We start from the raw sequence: 19,173 nt of genomic DNA, 5'->3' as shown, positions 1-19,173 counted from the left end.
TTGTCATTTGGGTGCAGCAATCACCCAATAACCCTGGGTACCAGAGCCCAGTACCATTATACCTGCTGCACTATCGAGGACAATGCTCTTGAAATGGGCCCATGGAGACTGCCAAGATGATTGCAGTACTGTGAGGCCCAGGAGCAAGGCTCTCTTCCCTAGGCCTCTCAGCCATAGTTTAGCGCTGAGATGCCCAGGGGAGGAGAACCCTCTTCCTTAGAACTTGTAGCCCAAGACGCCCAGAGACAGAGGTCCCCTCCATAAGTTTTGCCTCTATGATCCAGCGCTGCAAAGGCGTGGACAAAGGGTGCCTTTCTTGTAGGCCTCAGAGCTATGTTCTAGTGCTGCGAAGCCCAGGGAGGGGGCTCAAAGCTATGGTCCGTAACTGCCAGTCGGAGGGGGGCACACAGCCAAGATCTAACCCTGCCAGGCATAGGCACGGATAGTACCAACCTCTGAGCCCCACAGCACTATATTCTCCAATATTTGTGGGTTCAGTGCATCACAAAATGGTGCCCATGGCTATCCACAGGATGCCCTGGATTAGAACAACTGCAGTGACAATATGTTTTCACATTTGTAAGAGCAGGATCCCTTGGTCTGTAATGCCCACATATCCTCCCTGGGGTCAGGAAATGCTCACCCTACACCTTACATCAGCCAGTGTTTTCTGTTCTCCTGCGGACCCCTTGCCTCACTTATTAACCTTTGAAAGCCCACCAAACGCCTTCATATAATGCATATATTTTGAACATTATTGAATAGATTTACACCAAACCACAAAATTGGCGCACTGTCATTAGATGTATATTTTTATGCAAGCTTGGTTGGTATATTTCAGTTCAAACGTTTACAAATGGAAATACATGTTTTCTTTGGAGCTACAAATAGGAACGTCTTCTTTTATTCAACCACGTATAATGTTGTTCCCTCAAATATGCACGAATTTTGAAATGAACAAACCTGCGCTGAACGTGTCAAGTGAATGTCACATTTAAGCAGCTCCATCAAAATGTCACTTAAAGTTATTAGTAATTCAAAAATGTATAAACCCGAATGAACTCTCTACTCATCCATCGATGCATAGTCACTGTGGCCAGATCTTTAAAGTATACCATACATATTCTTCTAATAAACTTTCAAATCTGAGCATAGTTTGCTGGTTGGTGAGACGATCTGTTCGCACATACATATGGCTGCATTTTTCTTTAGCTCTTGCTTGTTGCAGGAGCACACCTTTCTAACCTGCCTAGACCCTTCCACAGCCAGACACTTGCACACGCCTAACAAAATACCTTTAGTAACCTTTCCCGAGGGGAAATGGGTTGGGCGAATAAATTGCATTTTAAAAAGACCAGCCGTGCGCCTGGAGGCTGAGGCGCAGAGGCGCAACCCGGGCCTGAGGATGACTCAAACAACTGGTTGCGCCAGTCTAGTGGAGTGCTTCGCATAAAGTCTGCAATTGTACTCAAAGAAACCCCAAGTTGGACTATTCCCTGCGCGCAGGCTGGACAGAGCCTCTGAAGATGGAGCGCTTCCTGGGCATTCTTCTGGGAGCTACGCTCTGCTTGCCACCAGGTAGGACGTGAACCGCCAGATTTTGGATAGGTCATGTTTGTGACATCAGATATGTTTGTTCAGACAGATGTCGACAAACATAGGATGTGCCAGGGTGTTTTTTAATACAGAAAAGTTGCTGCCGGCATGAAAAGAAAAGGGTGAATTAGCAGAAAGGGTTTAAGTAAAAAGCCGTTTTCGTTGTTATTCCGTTTGCCATCTAGGAAGGTTCCCCTCTGCGACAATTTGTCTGTGTGTGTGTGCGTGTGTGTGTGGGTGGGTGCATGTGAAAATCTAAGTTTGATTAAATGTTGCCTAGGTTTAATAATGACTGGCAGAAAACACGAAGGGTGTGTGTGAAAATTATGCGGAGTAATCTGCGTGACAAAGTGTTCCGAAACTGTACCTGCTAAACGTGGCCACCACATGTGTCGTATGTCCACAGTTAAAGGTAGCAGTTTAGAAGAAACCTTGGGGCAGATCTACGTTGGAGTTGCGCCACTTTTACGCCACCGTTGCGTCACTTTTGTGACGCAGCGGCGGCGTAAACCCTGCGCCACGTTGCGCCCTATTTACATCGTGAGGCATCTGTGGAGATGCGTCACGGTGTAAAGCCCTGCGCCACATGAAACCTGCGTCAGGTTTCATGTGGGCGTTTCCACGCAGGGGGGGTGTTCCGTCGCAGGAACGCCCCTGAAAAGTGACTCAGTGAAATTTATAAGATTTCACTGAGTCACTTTCCCAACGCTGATGCGTCAAAACCCTGCGCCTGCTTGAAGCAGGCGTAAGGCTTGACGCACCATGTTAGGTATGGGGTAGGTTGGAACAGTGCTGAAGTTGCGTCGCGCTTGCGACACAACTTCAGCACTGCGCCAACCTTACGCCGGCATATACGTCACGCATCTGCTTGTCCTTGCGCCACGATGCACCGCATTGTAAATGAGGCGCATCTGCGGTGGCGCAAGGGCAAACTTGCGTGACGCATCTTCTGTGGCGCATCCATGCTGATTTGCAGGGATGCGCCAGGGAACATAAATCTGCCCCCTGGCCTTTAAACCAAGGCATTACCTTGCACAAAAGACAAAGCCGTAGCAAGATGAGCTTTGCTGGCGCAGAGCCGGGCACTTGTTTTATGCGCCTGTGGTGCGTAAAGTCAGCCCATCAAGGGCCAGATGAACGAAAATAGGAATAGAGATTACCTAATTGTAATTTTTCGCGAAGCACAATTAGGAGATTGCTATTACTACTGTATGAAACTCGATTCAAAGTTGGTCTCAAATTTACCTACCTCATGAATATTAATGAGGTAGGTAGTAATTTTCAACCCACTACCATTTGCTGCCATCACACGGTCTGGAGGGTCAGCAGACCACTATGTCTGTGATAGCTTTTAAATAAAACAACATTTTTTTAAAATCACAGCCTCTTTTCTTTTAAGGAAAATGGGATGCATTTAAAAAGTAAAAATGAAACTTTGAAGTTTTATGTTTTAAGAGTAGACAGTGACTCCAGCTCTTAAAAAAACATTGTGTTGCCAACCATTCTGAAAGGAGACCCTTTCCTATTTGTGAATGGGTGACCACCACTTTTGAAACAGGGGTAAACTGTGAATGTTTTGCGACCACATTTCGGTTGCAAAACATCCGTACATACCATTTCAATTTAGTATTAGGAAGGGACGCCCTCAATATTCCCCTTCCAAATACCGAATCGCAAAACCCACTTACGATTCGGTAACAAGTTACCGAATCACAATTTCGGCTTTGTACATCCTAAAAAGCATTTTGAGGTTGCAAACGGCCCAATTCTGTGAATCAGGTTGTCTGCGACCGTAATAATGCTTCATACATCTATCCCCAAATCTGATATTTTTATGAGTTAATGCTTTATTTCAGACAGTACAGTTCAGAAGCAGTGAGCAAGGTTGGACTCTTACTGTGTCTGAACTGTACAATATAAAAATAAAACAATAAGTGAGAGAAATGTTGGGGTACCCGAATTCACTTTACACCCTGCAAGTGCATCTCAAAAAGTTTGGCCACTGGGCCCATTGCATCAATACGTTTGTCTTGACAGGAAGACCATGTTCTGACAATACTTTTTTAGGGTCCTTCTTATATTTAGAGAAACAAGTCAGCAATTGTGGATCAATAGTAGGGGATGTAAGCACCTTGGGGCATATTAGCAAGGGCTGGCAACATAATTATCGCCGCTTTAGCGTCTGTTTTTGGGCGAAAAACGGCGATAATTATATCACAATATCATCAAGGACACGCTGGCGCGTGTTTCCTTGATGTAGAGCCTGTTTTTTCACGGCCTCGCCTCGCATCGCTAATTAGATGCAAAGAAGGTGTGACTGTGAAAACAGCACATGTTAATATCGTGAAGGCAGCTTCGCGATATTAACAAGGAGGTGCAGCGATAAAAAAAATCGCGCTACCTCAGCCTTAACTCAGGAATTAACGTCTGTTAAATTCCTGACTAAGGCATACTTTTAATGGGAGATGGATTATGCTGATAGAACCACAGGGTCCTATCAGCAATGTTATCGATGTTTTCAATGGAACATCGCTGGAAAACCAGCGATGTTTCATTGAAAACACCGCTATCGCTGAAATATTATCGCCATAGTGCTATGCGTTGTAAATATAGCATTATCATGGCGATAATATTCAGCGATAGCCGGCGATAATATTTCTATCGCTATGAACGGCCAGCGATAATTATCGCTGGCCGTTGATAATATGCCCCCTTGTTGCCAATGAGAAGTGGAGGCCATTCATATTTCAGTTTGTTTCTATTTGATTTATCCAGCGGTTGTTGCATGCTATGTTTAAGATATCCCCCCACATGTGGGGAAGTGGACCAATCTGCAGACAATGGATGAACAAGCAATGAGGGGTCAAACAAGGGTTCCCCAGAGAAATCCAGTATTTCACAATGGAAAGCATCATCATCTTTTTCCGAAGAGGGCTTCAGAACTGTCTTCAACTTGCACTTAGAGGGAGGAAACCAAGTGGAATCAGTCTGATCCTGAGTATCAGAATCCATGTCCGAAGCATAAAGAAGGATGTCAGAGTCATCATCATCATTGAAAAGAATCCATATATTTATGTTTATCTTCACGTTTGCCTACGTCAGTAGAAGAGGGGCGTGTATCAGATTTGTCACCACCTTCCTGCAGAGAACAAACATCTGCAATCATAGCACTGACAGCCTCAGTAATCTTGAGAGCAGTTGGAACTGCTGAATTCACTGGACCCAGCGAATTAGACACTGAGCCCTTTGAAAGACAACATTTCTTTAAAGGCTTGGTTGGAAAATGAACTTTGCAAGATTCAGGGCTCTTATTTTGTGTATTGCAAGGAAGACTGCTACTACCAGCAGCAAGGGTCTGGGCCAGAATTGCCCTGGGGAATAGAATGCATGGAGGAATTAACTGCTTTTTATTGTATGCGGTTTATTAACCATGCTATTGACATTTTTGACATGTATTTATGTTCCAATTGTGGCGCAATTTTTGCATCTCAGAGCACAATAGCTTAAATAAACATTGTAATCTTCCTTTGTGTCTCTTTCTTATCTTATTGTGGACAAGTGCGAGTTAGAGTATGAATGGGTGTGTCCTGTTACCGCAATCGTTTAGAGGGTCGAGAGTGTTGTGATCTGGGGTGCCAAATCAATTGTCTCTCTGCCAAGGTTAGGAGGGCAAGTGAGGCGCTATAGCTAGTCAGACTTGAGCTCATAGATACTGATGTGTTAAGGTGACTCAGTCCACTACATGCTGATGTTCTATGGGTCTAAGCATAGTTCTGTTCCTGAACAGAATCACTGTAACAGTAACAGCAATAATCTCTTCAATGGACAGAGCTACTGGTGTGCTGGATCTCACAAAGAAGTTGAGATACTCTTCAGCTGCTTTGGATGTCAAACTGTGGCAATGTAGCGGCACTTGTGAAAAGTAATCTGCAAAGCTTTGGTTTGTGTACAATCACATAGTCGTACTCTTGCAGTTGCAACCCCTACAGCTTGCTGCCAGGGGGCATCTTAGCTTTCGGGTTTCCAAAGATGGTGAGAAACGCCTGCTGGTCTGTGATGATAGTGAAAGGTTTCCCATATAAAACACATGTTCGCAGGCCCACACTCCAGCAAGACTCTCCTTCTCCGGCTGAGAATAGGCATGTTCTATTTCAGACAGGCTTATCCTGGCATAAGCCACAATGTGTCTCTGGCCATTTTAATGGCCATTTGTTGAGCAAGGATTGCCCCCAGCCCCACCACAGTCGCATCTACTGTGATCTCAGTATGTAACTTGGGGTCAAAATAGTCCATTTAAGTTGCATTCTTAATCGTGCTCCTTTTGTGTTGTCCTAAATACCAGTATGTAATCATTGTAATTGAAAGCATGTGTAACAGGTTGAATTACGAGCCGAACACCATCCTGAAATAGCCCGCAGTCGAAGATACTCAAAATCTCGGTCTTTTGTATCTGGACAAACCAGCCTGAGTTGAAAAAGTAGTAATGCTTTTACAGTTCTCTTCCAGTTCAAGTTGATGGTATCCTTTGTTTAGGTTTAGTTCGGAGACCAGAATGTCTTTCTCTCTCGATTGCTTTATTGGCCTGGCGCATATCAACAAAAATGTGCACTATACCACCACTGTCCTGGCACCACAACTATGGGCGAAACCCACAGTTTGGGACCGGTGGAGCATTCAATGATGTCATGCTTCAAAAGTGTTTCTAGTGTTTTTCTCAATGGCTTCTTGTAAGTAAAAACCTGACTCTGCAGTGAAGTTGGGCAATAGGGTGAACGTCCTCATTAATATGTAGTTGCACTTTCATCTTCTTGAAGCTTCCTAAGCCATGAAATAAAGACGGCAACTTCAATCGACATTTGACATCAGATTGACCTTTGCTTCTAAAGCTTCCTTTATCTTTTGGTATGATATTGCATCAGTTTGTGATACTTTCTTGAGCACTTCTTTCACGCCATCACCAGCAAGGTCTTTCAGATATTTAATGTTTTTCTTATTATCTTCTTCTTCTAGTACATCTATGAAGTTATTGAATGTTTCGATCCATGCAGTTCACTTGGTACCATTATTCTTTTTCTCCAATGTGTCAAACAGTGGTGGTGGCTTCAGGAATGTAACTGCATCGTACTTTGTGCTCCCTTCTGTTGCCATTGAGAGCACATGCTGTTCAGGCAGCATTCTTTGCACAAAGCATGACTGGCAACCTCTCCCTGCAACCCCCCTGGCTTGGGCCTGGTCGTCTTGTCTGATTTTGAGGTTGTATAGCACTTCACTCGCTTGTGCAGGGAAAGTATGTTTCTGTTTTCGTACCTGGTCGTCACTGTCTTTAGTGTTTGCTTCATATGGATGATGGCTCTGTGTTATGGTGCAGTACATAATCTCTTCTTTCAGCCTTACCAGCGGGTTCTGTTGGGCTTTTCGATTGTGCTCCTCTGCATGTCTTTCAACTTGTTCGAGGGCTGTGTATGGGCTGGAGCAGGGCTTTGACTCCACATACATCAATTGCAGACCTCTTTGCATCAACTGTTGGTGCATGTGGCAAGCACGAGCCATTGGCTGTACCTTTGCAAACTCTCAGGGAGAACAGCCTTGTTTCTTGGGGCCATGTATTCCATCACCGTTCCCAGTTGTAGCATCTTCCCCAGCCCGGGAGCATGCAAATAAACACTCCACACACAGAGCTCTGTAACAGACGTCTTTATTTTTCAACATATGAATATGCACTTCATGCATCGCGTCATAACTTTCATAACCACACCTTAACACCTCCCAGTAGATTATATAATTCCTGTTTAGAGTTCACCCAGAACTGTGAGGGTTCTGGTGTGCATAATATCAAAGACACTACATATAATAATGGGCCAATTAAGGAAAACAGACAAATAATAGAGATGTATGTAACAGTAACAGGCTAAACAAAGAGAAATAATAGCTAGATATAACAAAGCATTATAAACAACAAAGAAAATATAATGACAGTGTAAAGAGCTTAACTGACTGACTGCTAGCAGCACGAAAGTGGAAAGATGACAATTGAAGGGACTATTTATAGAGACCCTAATGTAACGCCTGCATGACCTCCATCTGTAGTTCATCACCTAAACCTGATGGGATGAGTAGTTTTCTTTTCTGTTTGTTAACCATTGAATTACCTGGCTGCTATTGAATTAAATGCAAGAAAGAAAAGCATAATACGAGCCTCTGGTCTTGACATACAATTCAAGCATTTTTGCACTTGTCTGCACCAACCTACACAAGTATTTGAAATTGGGCCAGACATATTGTCAGGCAAAGGTTGATGGGAATCTGTTCAGTACTTTTTGCTGTGCATTAGAGCAAATCCTCCTATTGGACTTAAAAAAGGAAAAGCACATTTTGGGACCCCAGACCATGGCCTTGTTCCTTGCTGGCCAACATATATGACAAAGCAATATGAAATTTCATTCTGCTTCCTATGGCTTAGGTTCCAATACATAAGAAGACATTGCAAATTTCACAATTATTTTTTTTAGTAACTTGTACTAATATGTTGCATCACAAAATCTTCATTCAATTGGGGTCGCAGAATTACCTGCCTCATGAATATTAATTAGGCATATCACTATGCGGGACTTGTAAGGTTGTATAAAAACAATGAGATGGTGGTCTGCAAGGAACAGTGGATCAACATTAATCTGCTAGATACCCATAGAGGAAACTTTTTTTTAAAGCAGTGTTTCTAAAAAACACAATGTTGTTTCGAAACACATTGTGGAAGAGAAACAAGAAGCTGGGGTTCCTGGGACCACTGCTTGCTCCCCGCAAGGTTGTCTGACAGAATTCCCAAAGGGGAAACTATCAGGGACAGCTTCCACTTTGCAAATCAGCTACTGCCTCCTTTGAGGAGTCAATTACTTTTTAGTGGTTTGCGGTTGCAGACCACTGATACATACCATTTTAATCTCAATTACGAGTTGACACCCCTTCCACATATCTTCATATTTGCATTTCAGAAGGGATTATTAAACCCATTTGCATGTCAAAAATAAATTTCAGAGTCAACTGTAAATGTGTGAAAGTTCAGAGACATACATGCTTTCTGACACTAAGATACTTAATAACAGAGGAACTGCAGCTTCTCTATAGATAACACCATTCTTCTAATGACTTGTTTAGCGTAGCATAGGTATTATTGTGTTAGATAGGAAAATAACAAACATGACATTTCAAAACAAGCAGTTTTGCATGAGTAATTATTTTAGTAGTTTTGACTTTAAGCTTTCAGGATTATATATACTCATGAGGGTTCAAACAAATTACTTTAGATTTTGTGAGCTAAGTTTAAGTACTCCTTCCTACCTCTGATTGTTTAGTGTAGACATTGGAGAGCTGGTCTCTGTTGTCACTATTCTTGTTTGTTTATCATTGCTGTGTGTTATTAGTTAAAGCGGATGACTACTGTCCCTCAAGTAATGAACATACTTCTCAGTTTGAACCACTAAAGTCACTAAATTACCCCCTGGTAGCTATGGCACAGAGCAGACAGTCTTAACTTAGAGGCAATATGTAAATTATTTATGCTGTACCAAAACAGTAATATAGTCAATACACAACAAGGAAAATCGCTGTTTAGAAAAACAGAGTGCATGAACACTGTGACTTGGCTCATTTTGACATCTTCTATTTTTTATCATGTGATCGTTTGCAAATTTTTAAATTTCTTTTAGTAGGAAGTGTAAAGTTTTAGACAATCACAGAAGTGTTAATATTATGCTTGCCCCCTTTCTAGGCTGACATATTTGTTATTGTTTTTGCTATAGTCACTTCCATAACATCATGGATGCTTACAGTGGAAAGTGACATGTTTTTACTGTTTAGTTATAGGAGCATACAATAGACAAGTAAATTGAGATCACATATTTATTGCCATATTTGTTTAGTTTTGTTGATGCTTTAGTGTTACGCAAGTCTGTTTTATGTTATTTATGAGATACAAATGGTGATTAGATACAATAAACACCCTGGTATTTGCCCATTAATGAGAGGTGCTTCACACTAAAACTATCACATCATAAGTCACCCTGGTTTGCAGCGACCACCAGCCTCAGTCAAGGCTGTTCTGGGAGAGGTACCAAGAAGTGGCCTCCAGTCTTAAACTGTTTATCATTCCCAAGCAAGAGTTGTGATAGAGAAGAGCTAAACTCCTATATTTACAGAGAGAATGCTTGCTGTGTGACCCATCTTAAGAAACTCGATTTACAAACTTGATATTCTCTGCTTCTGCTGAAATTTAGCATTGGGCGTAGAAGTAGCAAAAGGATCATAGGATGCTAGGAGCTTGGTAACTATGTTAGGAATTATCATATTTATTTCACTGGATATGTCAGAAATTGCTGCATTTATTTTTTAATTTTGTGTGGTAACCTTCAATATTTTATGACTTATGTTTCAGAAATAAACATTTTAAATTTCATTCACCATTTCTTCTATTTTGAGTGTGTTATTTATTTACAATCAGGGTGTGGAGTTCCACTGTGTCCCTGGATTCATCTAATGGGACTGATTGGGTATGATATGGGTAGCAGCCCAACTGGATTTCTAATTTTTATTGGTGCATTGAATGAAGTCCATGCACCAGGGCGTGTGAAATCTGACTTCTACTGCTTGGGTGTCAGATCATGACAATTGGTTCCCAACACCATGCGCTTGGACTATCTGAATTCTTAAATCGTTTTTGATGACACTAAAAAAAATCAATTATGATAAACATACGGGATGGCCGTTCTAATATTGGTCCCTTCCTTCAGGTTAAATAGGAAATCCCTGTTTACTGTAGGTTTGTGAAGCATGGCTCTTAAAAGAGTGTTTCCCATTCTGTGGTTTCTACATTTTTGATCTTATGTTTATTGAATCTGTTCAATAACATTTGTAGCTCCTGTTGTGATAGGAGTAGATTGCAGGGCGTCAGTTATACATCAACTGAAAGACAGAGGTATACCCGACCCAGGTGGTGCAGTACAGGCCTCAAATAAATAAAATAAACTTTACTAGACCTGCAGGTCTAGTAACTTGTATAATCTACCTGACCTAACTATAATGTATTTGACTTATAAACTGGCCTTGTTATGTCACCCTAGGCACATATTTCTTTTTGAAGAGACATATTTTTCTTCATTATCACACATAAGAACAATTTCCAATATGTGAGTTCATCATTCCTGGTGTACAAAATCAACTATTTTGTTTGGTTTAATAGACTAAACGTTTGCTCCAAGCATAATAAGAATCTAACCCACATATAGGATACACATGACCCCTGACTTGCTTCTTAGTTCACTAACAGCATTGCCATCAGGGCAGGGGAAGGAATGTTCTCAGTTCATCTTTAATAGCTCATGTTTAATAAATATATTACAAAAGCACGGGGTGGTAGTGCACTGTCATTTATAGACACCACAATTGCCACTGAAATGGCCAAAAACGTTCCCACTAGCTTGCAGGTTTACTTACAAAACTATAAACAATAATCTATGGAAATGTGGTTTCAGTAAACATATTTATCATTTGCAAATCACCAAATAAAGTGTTCTGATTTGTTTCCATCCTATTAAAATATTTTTTCTCATCGCATAGAAACACAAAACAAGGGCTTTCGTTACTACTGAAATTCATTTTGAAATATTTGCAGTTCACCTTGTAGCTATTTAAAGGTGTGTTGCAATGAAACATGACATCCTACAACCTTTCATTTCACACTTTTTGTACAGCACGCTTATCAGACAGTTCACTTTAGAAAATCCTTGAACTTTGCAGTCAGAGAAAGAAAACTAATTTTAGATGTAAACTGACTTTTGACCTCTGTATAAATGTGACATGATAAAAACAAGATTTAAAGTCCTCTTTAATGCTCTTTCACTTTGTGAATAAATAGAACACCTGTTATTTGTCAGCTCGCCAGAAGAGGTGAGTAGGCCCAAAATATAGCTCGACCTGATAAAATCTGACTCGCCATAGTGAGTAGGCGAGTAGGTTTGTCGAGGCCTGCAGTAACCTTTGTTATACATGTGCATGTTGCATGTCTATGAAATTCTTTTCTTATGGTTAGAGTTTGACCCTATTGATGCTAATAATAGGCTTTTCCACACATATAAAAGGTACAGTGCTGCCTGCACAATACCAAGCATATTGTGACTTGGAAGTCCATTTCACCACAACTGAATTGGTTGTCACTTACCACACACACACATATCAGAATGGTAGACAGGGTCCACTTAGTAATGATGGGCCAACCTTGCCCATATGGGCTAGATATACCCCTTTTCTTAATCAAGGAAAACAAAAGGCTAGGGTGTAATATGTTTACAAAATCAGACAGTAGTTGTAAACTGGAGAATCAGACAATATATACTGCATGAACTGCACTAGAGGCACAGGTTGCCTTACAGGCAATCAGTCCCCAGTCTATAAACGCTATTATAGGCAAAATGCCTGTAAAATGTGAGAGAATTGCATTCTGAATTTCTTGCAAGACCAACCAGTTGGAAGCAGTCTATTCCCATACAACACCCGAATGTTGACTATGGAACTTATTATGAGTTTGGGGGTGTGGGAGAGAGTGCCCCGCCACTGTCCCACTCTCACACCACCAAACTCTACTGCCGACCAACCGCCGGGTTTACAAGTTGTAATCTGAGCAGGCGGTAGCTGGCTCACGGTGTTGCCTTTCAAAGGCTCATAGGAGAGCCTTAGAAAGGCAGCGCTGTGGGACAGCCACAGCACGTACCAGCACGGCATGGATTGTGAAGTCCCTGTCATGCTGGAACAGAGAATGCGTGCAGCCTGGGGGCACACCATGTGCCCTCAGGCATGCATTGCAAAGGCCCTGAAGCAACATGTGCCCTGTAGAGCAACCTTTGTTGACTCTCTGCCACCCTTTCCATGGAGGTCTCTCCACAATGAAAAGTGTGGCTGACAGCCAACTCGTAATATGCTTGTCGGTGCTGAAGAGTGTGGATCCCTGACGGTTGGGGTGATCCTATTGCGGTCCAACTGCTTTAGTTGTAATACAGAAGTCAGACTACTGGTGTGGCAGTCCCAGGCTGCCACCACACCTCCACCACAAGTTTGGCAGTCCTATGGACCACCAAACTCATAATCAGGCCCACTGTATCTTCCCCTTAGAGTGGTGCCACTCGAGGAGTGCAACACTGGGGGAAGCATATTTGCAAGTATATATACTACTACATGGCACATCCACATTGGGGGTGTTACCTGCTGCATTAAAACAAGTATAAAATGAGCACCAAAGCTGCACCAGCTTTAATTCTAGGAATGAAATTTAATGGATCATTTTTACACCTTTCCCTCAATCATTGAGTAACACTCACGACAAGCAGCTGCTGTGTCCATAAGCCAGAAACTTGCAGCAGTCCCTTTTCAAGAATGGGAGTTATTGAAAATAATTTCTGAAACATATACATCTGTAGGCTGTGACACTCTGGGATTACAAATCACCTCTAAAAGCAAAAGGTGAGATTGATGGTTCCACTAAGGAAACAGACACACCAGAGACTAAAAAGAAGCAGAGAGTCACCAGAAGAAAAGGACTTGATTTACATCAACTCAGGAGTCCAGCTGGGGAACTTATAATTTGAGGGGCCATAGCGAAAATAAAAAGCTGGATTGTATCAGTATTCAGATAGCCATTCTTCTCATTCTTTCAGCACTCCGACAGAAACAGGGCAGAGAGCAGTGGACCGAGTTCAGCAGAAAAGACAAGTATACCAAGCAGAAAGTTGAACAAGACAAGAAGCAGAGGTCAGTGTGCCAAAGGCAAGGAAAAGTTTGAATTCCAAGACTCACATTAAAAATAAAAAGTAGCCTGACTAAATGAAAAACACAGCCTGCAAACCACTGATAACTCAGGGGAGCTGGACTTGGGCAATATCACTTCTGGACAGCTCAGAAGAATTGACCAAAGTGAGCCAGACTATTCGAGAGCTTCTGGTGCTGAGTCAGACTGAAGAATTTATACAGGTAGAATCTCCAGATGTAAACCTCCATACAGGGTTTATAATGTTAAAAAAACCAGATAGAAGTGGATATACATTGTAATATTAAAGCAATATTCAGGCAGCATTCATCAGATAGCTATGATATCATTCTTGCAGCAGAAGGCTCCTCTTCAATCTTTATGCGAGATGCTCCACGAGGAAAGGATGTAATAATGTTACCATTTTCCTTCTTTATTCCTGAAGGCCTCAGGGAAAAGTAAACATGTGAGTGGGCTTTAAACAAGCTCCAGCATTGTATGGAAACCAACCGGGTTGGGACACGTCATCCCTTTATGGAGTGAGCCCCAAGCACAGGCTCAATATCCTCTGAAGCCAGAGGCAAAATGCAACATAAAAGCTGTGTTAGATCAGCTGTCTTAGATGAAGGCATAATAGCACCAAGTAGTTCTACAATGAAAACCCATATTCCTTCCAGATTTAAATCTCAACAGATCATATAGAATAGTATTAGATTACAGAAACTTAAATTCACGCGCACTTGTGCTGAACAGAACGCTCAGAGCACAGGACTCATGGTAAAGCTGGCCTGGAAAAAATATAAAACAATGCTGTACATTCCCACTGGGTTTTTTAGCCAAAATATAGCACCTGAAAGTGAGTACATAACTGCTTTCTTATTCAACGGATTTCAATTCTGTTCCAAATGATTGGCAACAGGCTATAAAAAAAGTCATGGTTTATTTGCAGCATGTGTTATGGAAATTATGGAGATCTTATCGGAAGATAGGGAAGCACTAGCTTAGATTGACAGCATTTACATAACAGATAATGACTACTTAGAACAACAACTGACTAGGGTGGTATGGCCTGGTGGTCAGTGGTACGGTAGATGTCGTCGATGGCGTGGACCCGGGGGCACTATGAGATTGCAGGCTGACGTTATAGTCAACAGTCAGAACATGCCCCTGGAGTGCACCGTGACTCATAAGAGGAGGGAAGATGCTGTGGAAGAGGTGCGTGGCCATGGACTGGGGGTGGAGGCAGCACAGGAGGGAGGGTGGGTGATGGGCATCGGGACCTTGCCAGAAGACAGGACATTCGGAGTAATGACAACGGGATCTACCGACTGGAGGAGGAACCCGAGAGCTGGTAGGGGGGAGAGAACAGCATGCGGCATACTCAGAGATAGGCAACACAGACGAGGTCGCTGTGGCTCTATTCCAGAGTCACGACCTCAGGCAAGTGACAGGAAGAGGGGCAAGAAACATTGTGTGCTGGGCTGTGGCTTGGGGATACTTGGTAGGCTTATAACGCAGGAGGTGGGGACCACCAGGGAACTTCCCACCTATGGTGCACGGATTTGTCACTGGCAATGGGGGGAGCACATTACAGAGTAAAGTATTCTTACAATAAGCATAAAAAGGCATGAATACCACTGACGGGTGTATAGAGCAGTGATTATCATACCACCAGCATGGGAAGGGATGAGATTGTGTATACTGCTCATCGTCATGGAGACCACAATCCAGAACACAGCCATTAAGACCTTCATGTTGCATTGCACCAAGATGTCGGTGTTAGGACCCTTCGCGCTCGCTGAGCCAGATAACTGAGACCTCCCCTTTTTATGTTTCCCCGAGGGTAGACCTAGCCTGTTGCAAAGATACATGTCAAAAGAAGAGGACTAAGGAAGAATCAATGCAGGAAAAGGGGAACCATACAGAACATATTTGACGCACTCTCTTGCCTAAAGTGCTGTATTCGAAATAAGTCCCTATATACTCATATATATTGGTCTGGGTCATACTCTGCTTCCTGTTATGAAGGTGTGAGGACCCTTCTATAGAACTTAGCCGGATAACTAGGGTCCAGATGTACATATCCTAGGGTTTGAGAGTACCAAATAGTGAATTTTAGCGATTAGGTAATTGCAAACAGCGATGTACAAATGTGTGTTCAACACATTTAACTATTCCCAGTGGGTCGCAAATAAACCTACCTCAATATTCATGAGGTAGGTCATGGTTTAAGACCCATTGGGAATCACAAAAATCACAGGGATGGTGGCCTGCTTGGGTCAGCAGACCACCATGTCTGTGATTGCTTTTAAACAAAATGTTTTTTAATGCTGCCCATTTTTCTTAAAGTAAACCGGGATGCATTTCAAAATATAAAATGAAAAGTTTTCTTTTCATTTTTAAGAGTAGGCAGTGGTCTGAGGGTGCCCCTAGCCTGCTGCAGAGATACAAGCCACAAGAAGAGGACGAAGGAAGAACCAACGTGGGAGAATGGAAACCATACAGAACATATTTGCCTAAAGTGCTATATTCTAAATAAATCCCTAAATACTCATATATACTTGTCCGGGTCATACTTCCCTTCCTTTTACAGGTGGACTGGATAATGACAATAGTGACCACACAATTACAAAATGTATTAAAAAAAATATAAAATTGCATACTTTAATGTGATTTTCTTCTGATAAAAATTATCCAAGAGGGTAGGGGTCTTGCACCAGACATCTTGTATAGTTGTGCCACATTAGAGCCTCCAAAAACATTCTGAAAGTTATAAACTCTAACAAGATTTCTTAACTTTGGAAAGATATAATTACCACATTGTGCCAAGCAAATGAAGCCTTTGTACGCCTTGATTTATCCCACGTTTTCTTAAAGACAGTGGAATGAAAAACACACAGCTATTTCAGTTGGGGGCATATTATCTAAGAGATGCGATAATTATCGCAAATCACACTTAGCGCGATTTACTCTATCGCTGGATTACATCACCGTGTTAGCGACGTATTATCAACGTTTTGCTAACAGGCGATGTAATTCCAGTGATAGAGGCTGATTCTCAGGAATAGTGCGTGAAATCCAGCGGTGATTTCACAGTGCTAAGGAGTGGCTTGCCGATAGGGGAGTGTGGACCTAACCTGGCAATCCACCTCCCATTATTAGTATGCCTACGTCACTTTTCAAGCAGGCGTTACATTCCTGCGATAACTGCGGTTAGCGCAGTTATTTCTATTGCTTCGCTTGCTTGCTATATCGCGAAGCCGTGTCAGCGAGGATTCCCATGTTGTTCTACTCGGGAACGCCTACTTTTAATGTCATTAGCAATATTGATCGCTGACATGCAAAGTCGCAAGGAAACACACACTAACGCTTGTTAGCGTGTGCTTGATAATGTTGAGATGAAAAAAACGCCGCTTTTTCGGCACTATGTGCCGAAAAAGTGGCGATATATCTCTTGATAATATGCACCTTGGAATCCAGGAAGACATGTTAGAGACTGAATATTTACAGACTAGGGATAGCAAAACAAACCTAGCTATTAGAATTCTTCCCAGTTCTTCAGGCTACACATACATAGATTATGATAATGCACATACAGTTCCTATTGCCTGCAAATCATATTGGTATTCCACAGCTGAAGAATGCTTCGCTCCATAGAAAGATTCTCAATGCTCTGCAGACAGCCATTTTGAAAAAGCCCGTTGGTGCAGTGAAACTAATAATTATAGCCTCTCCTAGAAGTGGTAATAAAACCAAGCATCCCTAATGCTCCAACTCTGTACCCTCGTTGGGTGCAGTGGGCCACGTCATTAAGTAAAATTAAGAATTATTACAATACACACAAAACATACCGCAAACTCCAAATATTTTACCCACCAAAGACTATTAAAGCGTGTTCAATATGGATAACTTTGCACAGCATGCGCTTGTTACTAAACAAAAATACTCTGCAGATTTCTCTGCATTGCAGGGAATCTTTGAAAACCAGTGAATTTCAACTGCTGTATACAAACACTAAACTTTAGTTGATTGATCTGAGAAATTCATGCTGCGCTGCTTGCACATCATTTCTCACACTAATACTGTAGGATTCATCCTTCTGTGTGCAAGGGTACAATGGCGACTTAGCACGTTGGCACTTCAACAGATTCAGAGATTCAAAGGGGAAATCAATAAAAAATAAACAACTCTGGGGAAAGGTGCCTGTCTCACAAGGCAAGCTTCCTTTGATCCTTTTTGAACACATCATGACCAAAAAAAGTAAGGGCATTCATGATAAAGGGAACTGTGCAGTCCCAAAGGCAGTGGCTCATACTTTTAAAGTAGCAGTGGTAACAAGATCTCAAACAAAGATTGACACAGACATTTTGGCAGTGACTCAAGCAACAGCTAAAGATGAGAAGCCTCCTGATGGCTGTCCTTGTAAATGGTCCTAGACCTTTAATCAAGATAACACACGGCATGCCCTGTGCCCCCACCTCACCTAGCAGGGTAGTATAATATTGATTTTCACCCAATAGTGTGTTATGGGTTTGTATATTGCTGTAAGAAAGAACCATGAAAAATCAGCCATAAAGATCCTATTAGTACAATACCTTTGTGAATAGCAAACAACTGCAAACTTACACAAAAGTGTATGTTTACCTTTGTGAATCAGGCCCTATATTTTTATTTGCAATATGGAGACAGAGAACGCTCAGGAAGCAGTGCACCAAGAGCGCGATCTTCCTCTACATTAAGTCTGCCTTATGTGTTTAAAATAGAAAAGTGGATTTCATATGAACAATGTCAGCTAATAACACATCAATGAACCTGGAACAGAGTAAGGATGTAACATTAAGTATGCTATCATTAGATAAGCGGATGTGCAGTTCACACCGCCTCCCATACTTTTAGTGTATGTTATTGCCATTGGTAAATGGGTAAACAGAAAATTGTAAGAACTCTTTTTTTACCCTGACAACCGCCCTTTACCTGCACATCTAAATCTGTGTGAGCGCTGCATGCCCTTTTCTTTTTTTTCTTCTACGCTGTCCCTCCCAGCATGTCCTCCAAGAATCAATTTTATTCAAGATGGCTTTCTTAGGGTTCAGTTCAATGGCTTAGTAGCCACAATTCACAATCATGCATAATGACCCACACTCTCTCTGCTGGATAAAGAGGAAACTTAAAGAAAATATCTATTGAGATGTTGATGTGCAATTATTGTATCTTCACAAGAAAAGGAGGGGAGCTTTGGGTTGACAACCTTATAAGTTGAGTTAAATGAATATGTTGTCTTTATGGATTGCTTAAAGTACATACCTTTATATTGTGCATGACATGAATATGTTTCTGTTTCAGCCCATTCAGTTGTGTGCTATGTCTGCGACTCTCAGACCGACAATGTCAACTGTATCATCAAGACATCAAACTGCTCCTTGACTAACTACGTCTGCATGACAGTGCTGGATACATCTGGAATAGGTATGTGTCATGAAGAGATAGGAGCATTACAGATTCAAAGGGGTTTGGGCAACAGCCAGGCACTGCAATCTAAGACACCTCTTTGTATGGCTTGTCTGATTGTGGACATTTTATGTGGTGCACTAGCAAACAGCAGGAAGCTGGATCCAATCCTAGTGTCAGTAGCTTGGCTGTGGCTTCTTTTCTGTAGTCCAATCTTGAAAAATGTCTGATTATGTCAAATCTACTCAAAGATTACAATTTCACTTACTGAGTGAATTTGAGGTGTGTAGGGCATATCTCAGTTCATCCTTCTTTCTTAAAGCTAAATCTCATACTCCCAA

The 19,173-nt window shown here is 41.9% G+C and overlaps 1 protein-coding gene across 1 annotated transcript in view; it reads left to right on the top strand.

Moving 5' to 3' along the window:
• The first annotated feature begins 1,384 nt into the window (after positions 1-1,384).
• The window catches only part of LOC146830615 (lymphocyte antigen 6E-like), a 29,666-nt gene continuing 11,877 nt past the window's right edge, over positions 1,385-19,173 (top strand). The window contains exons 1-2 of the mRNA XM_085604803.1: positions 1,385-1,578; positions 18,728-18,850. Coding sequence (XP_085460929.1) covers positions 1,527-1,578; positions 18,728-18,850 — 175 coding nt within the window. The 5' untranslated portion in view covers positions 1,385-1,526. The remainder of the gene's footprint in view (positions 1,579-18,727; positions 18,851-19,173) is intronic.

Source organism: Triturus cristatus, chromosome 5_1 (assembly GCF_964204655.1).
Source record: "Triturus cristatus chromosome 5_1, aTriCri1.1, whole genome shotgun sequence".
NCBI lineage: Eukaryota > Metazoa > Chordata > Amphibia > Caudata > Salamandridae > Triturus > Triturus cristatus.
The sequence above is the reverse complement of the archived record's forward strand: the minus strand, read 5'-3'. Positions and strand labels throughout refer to the sequence as shown.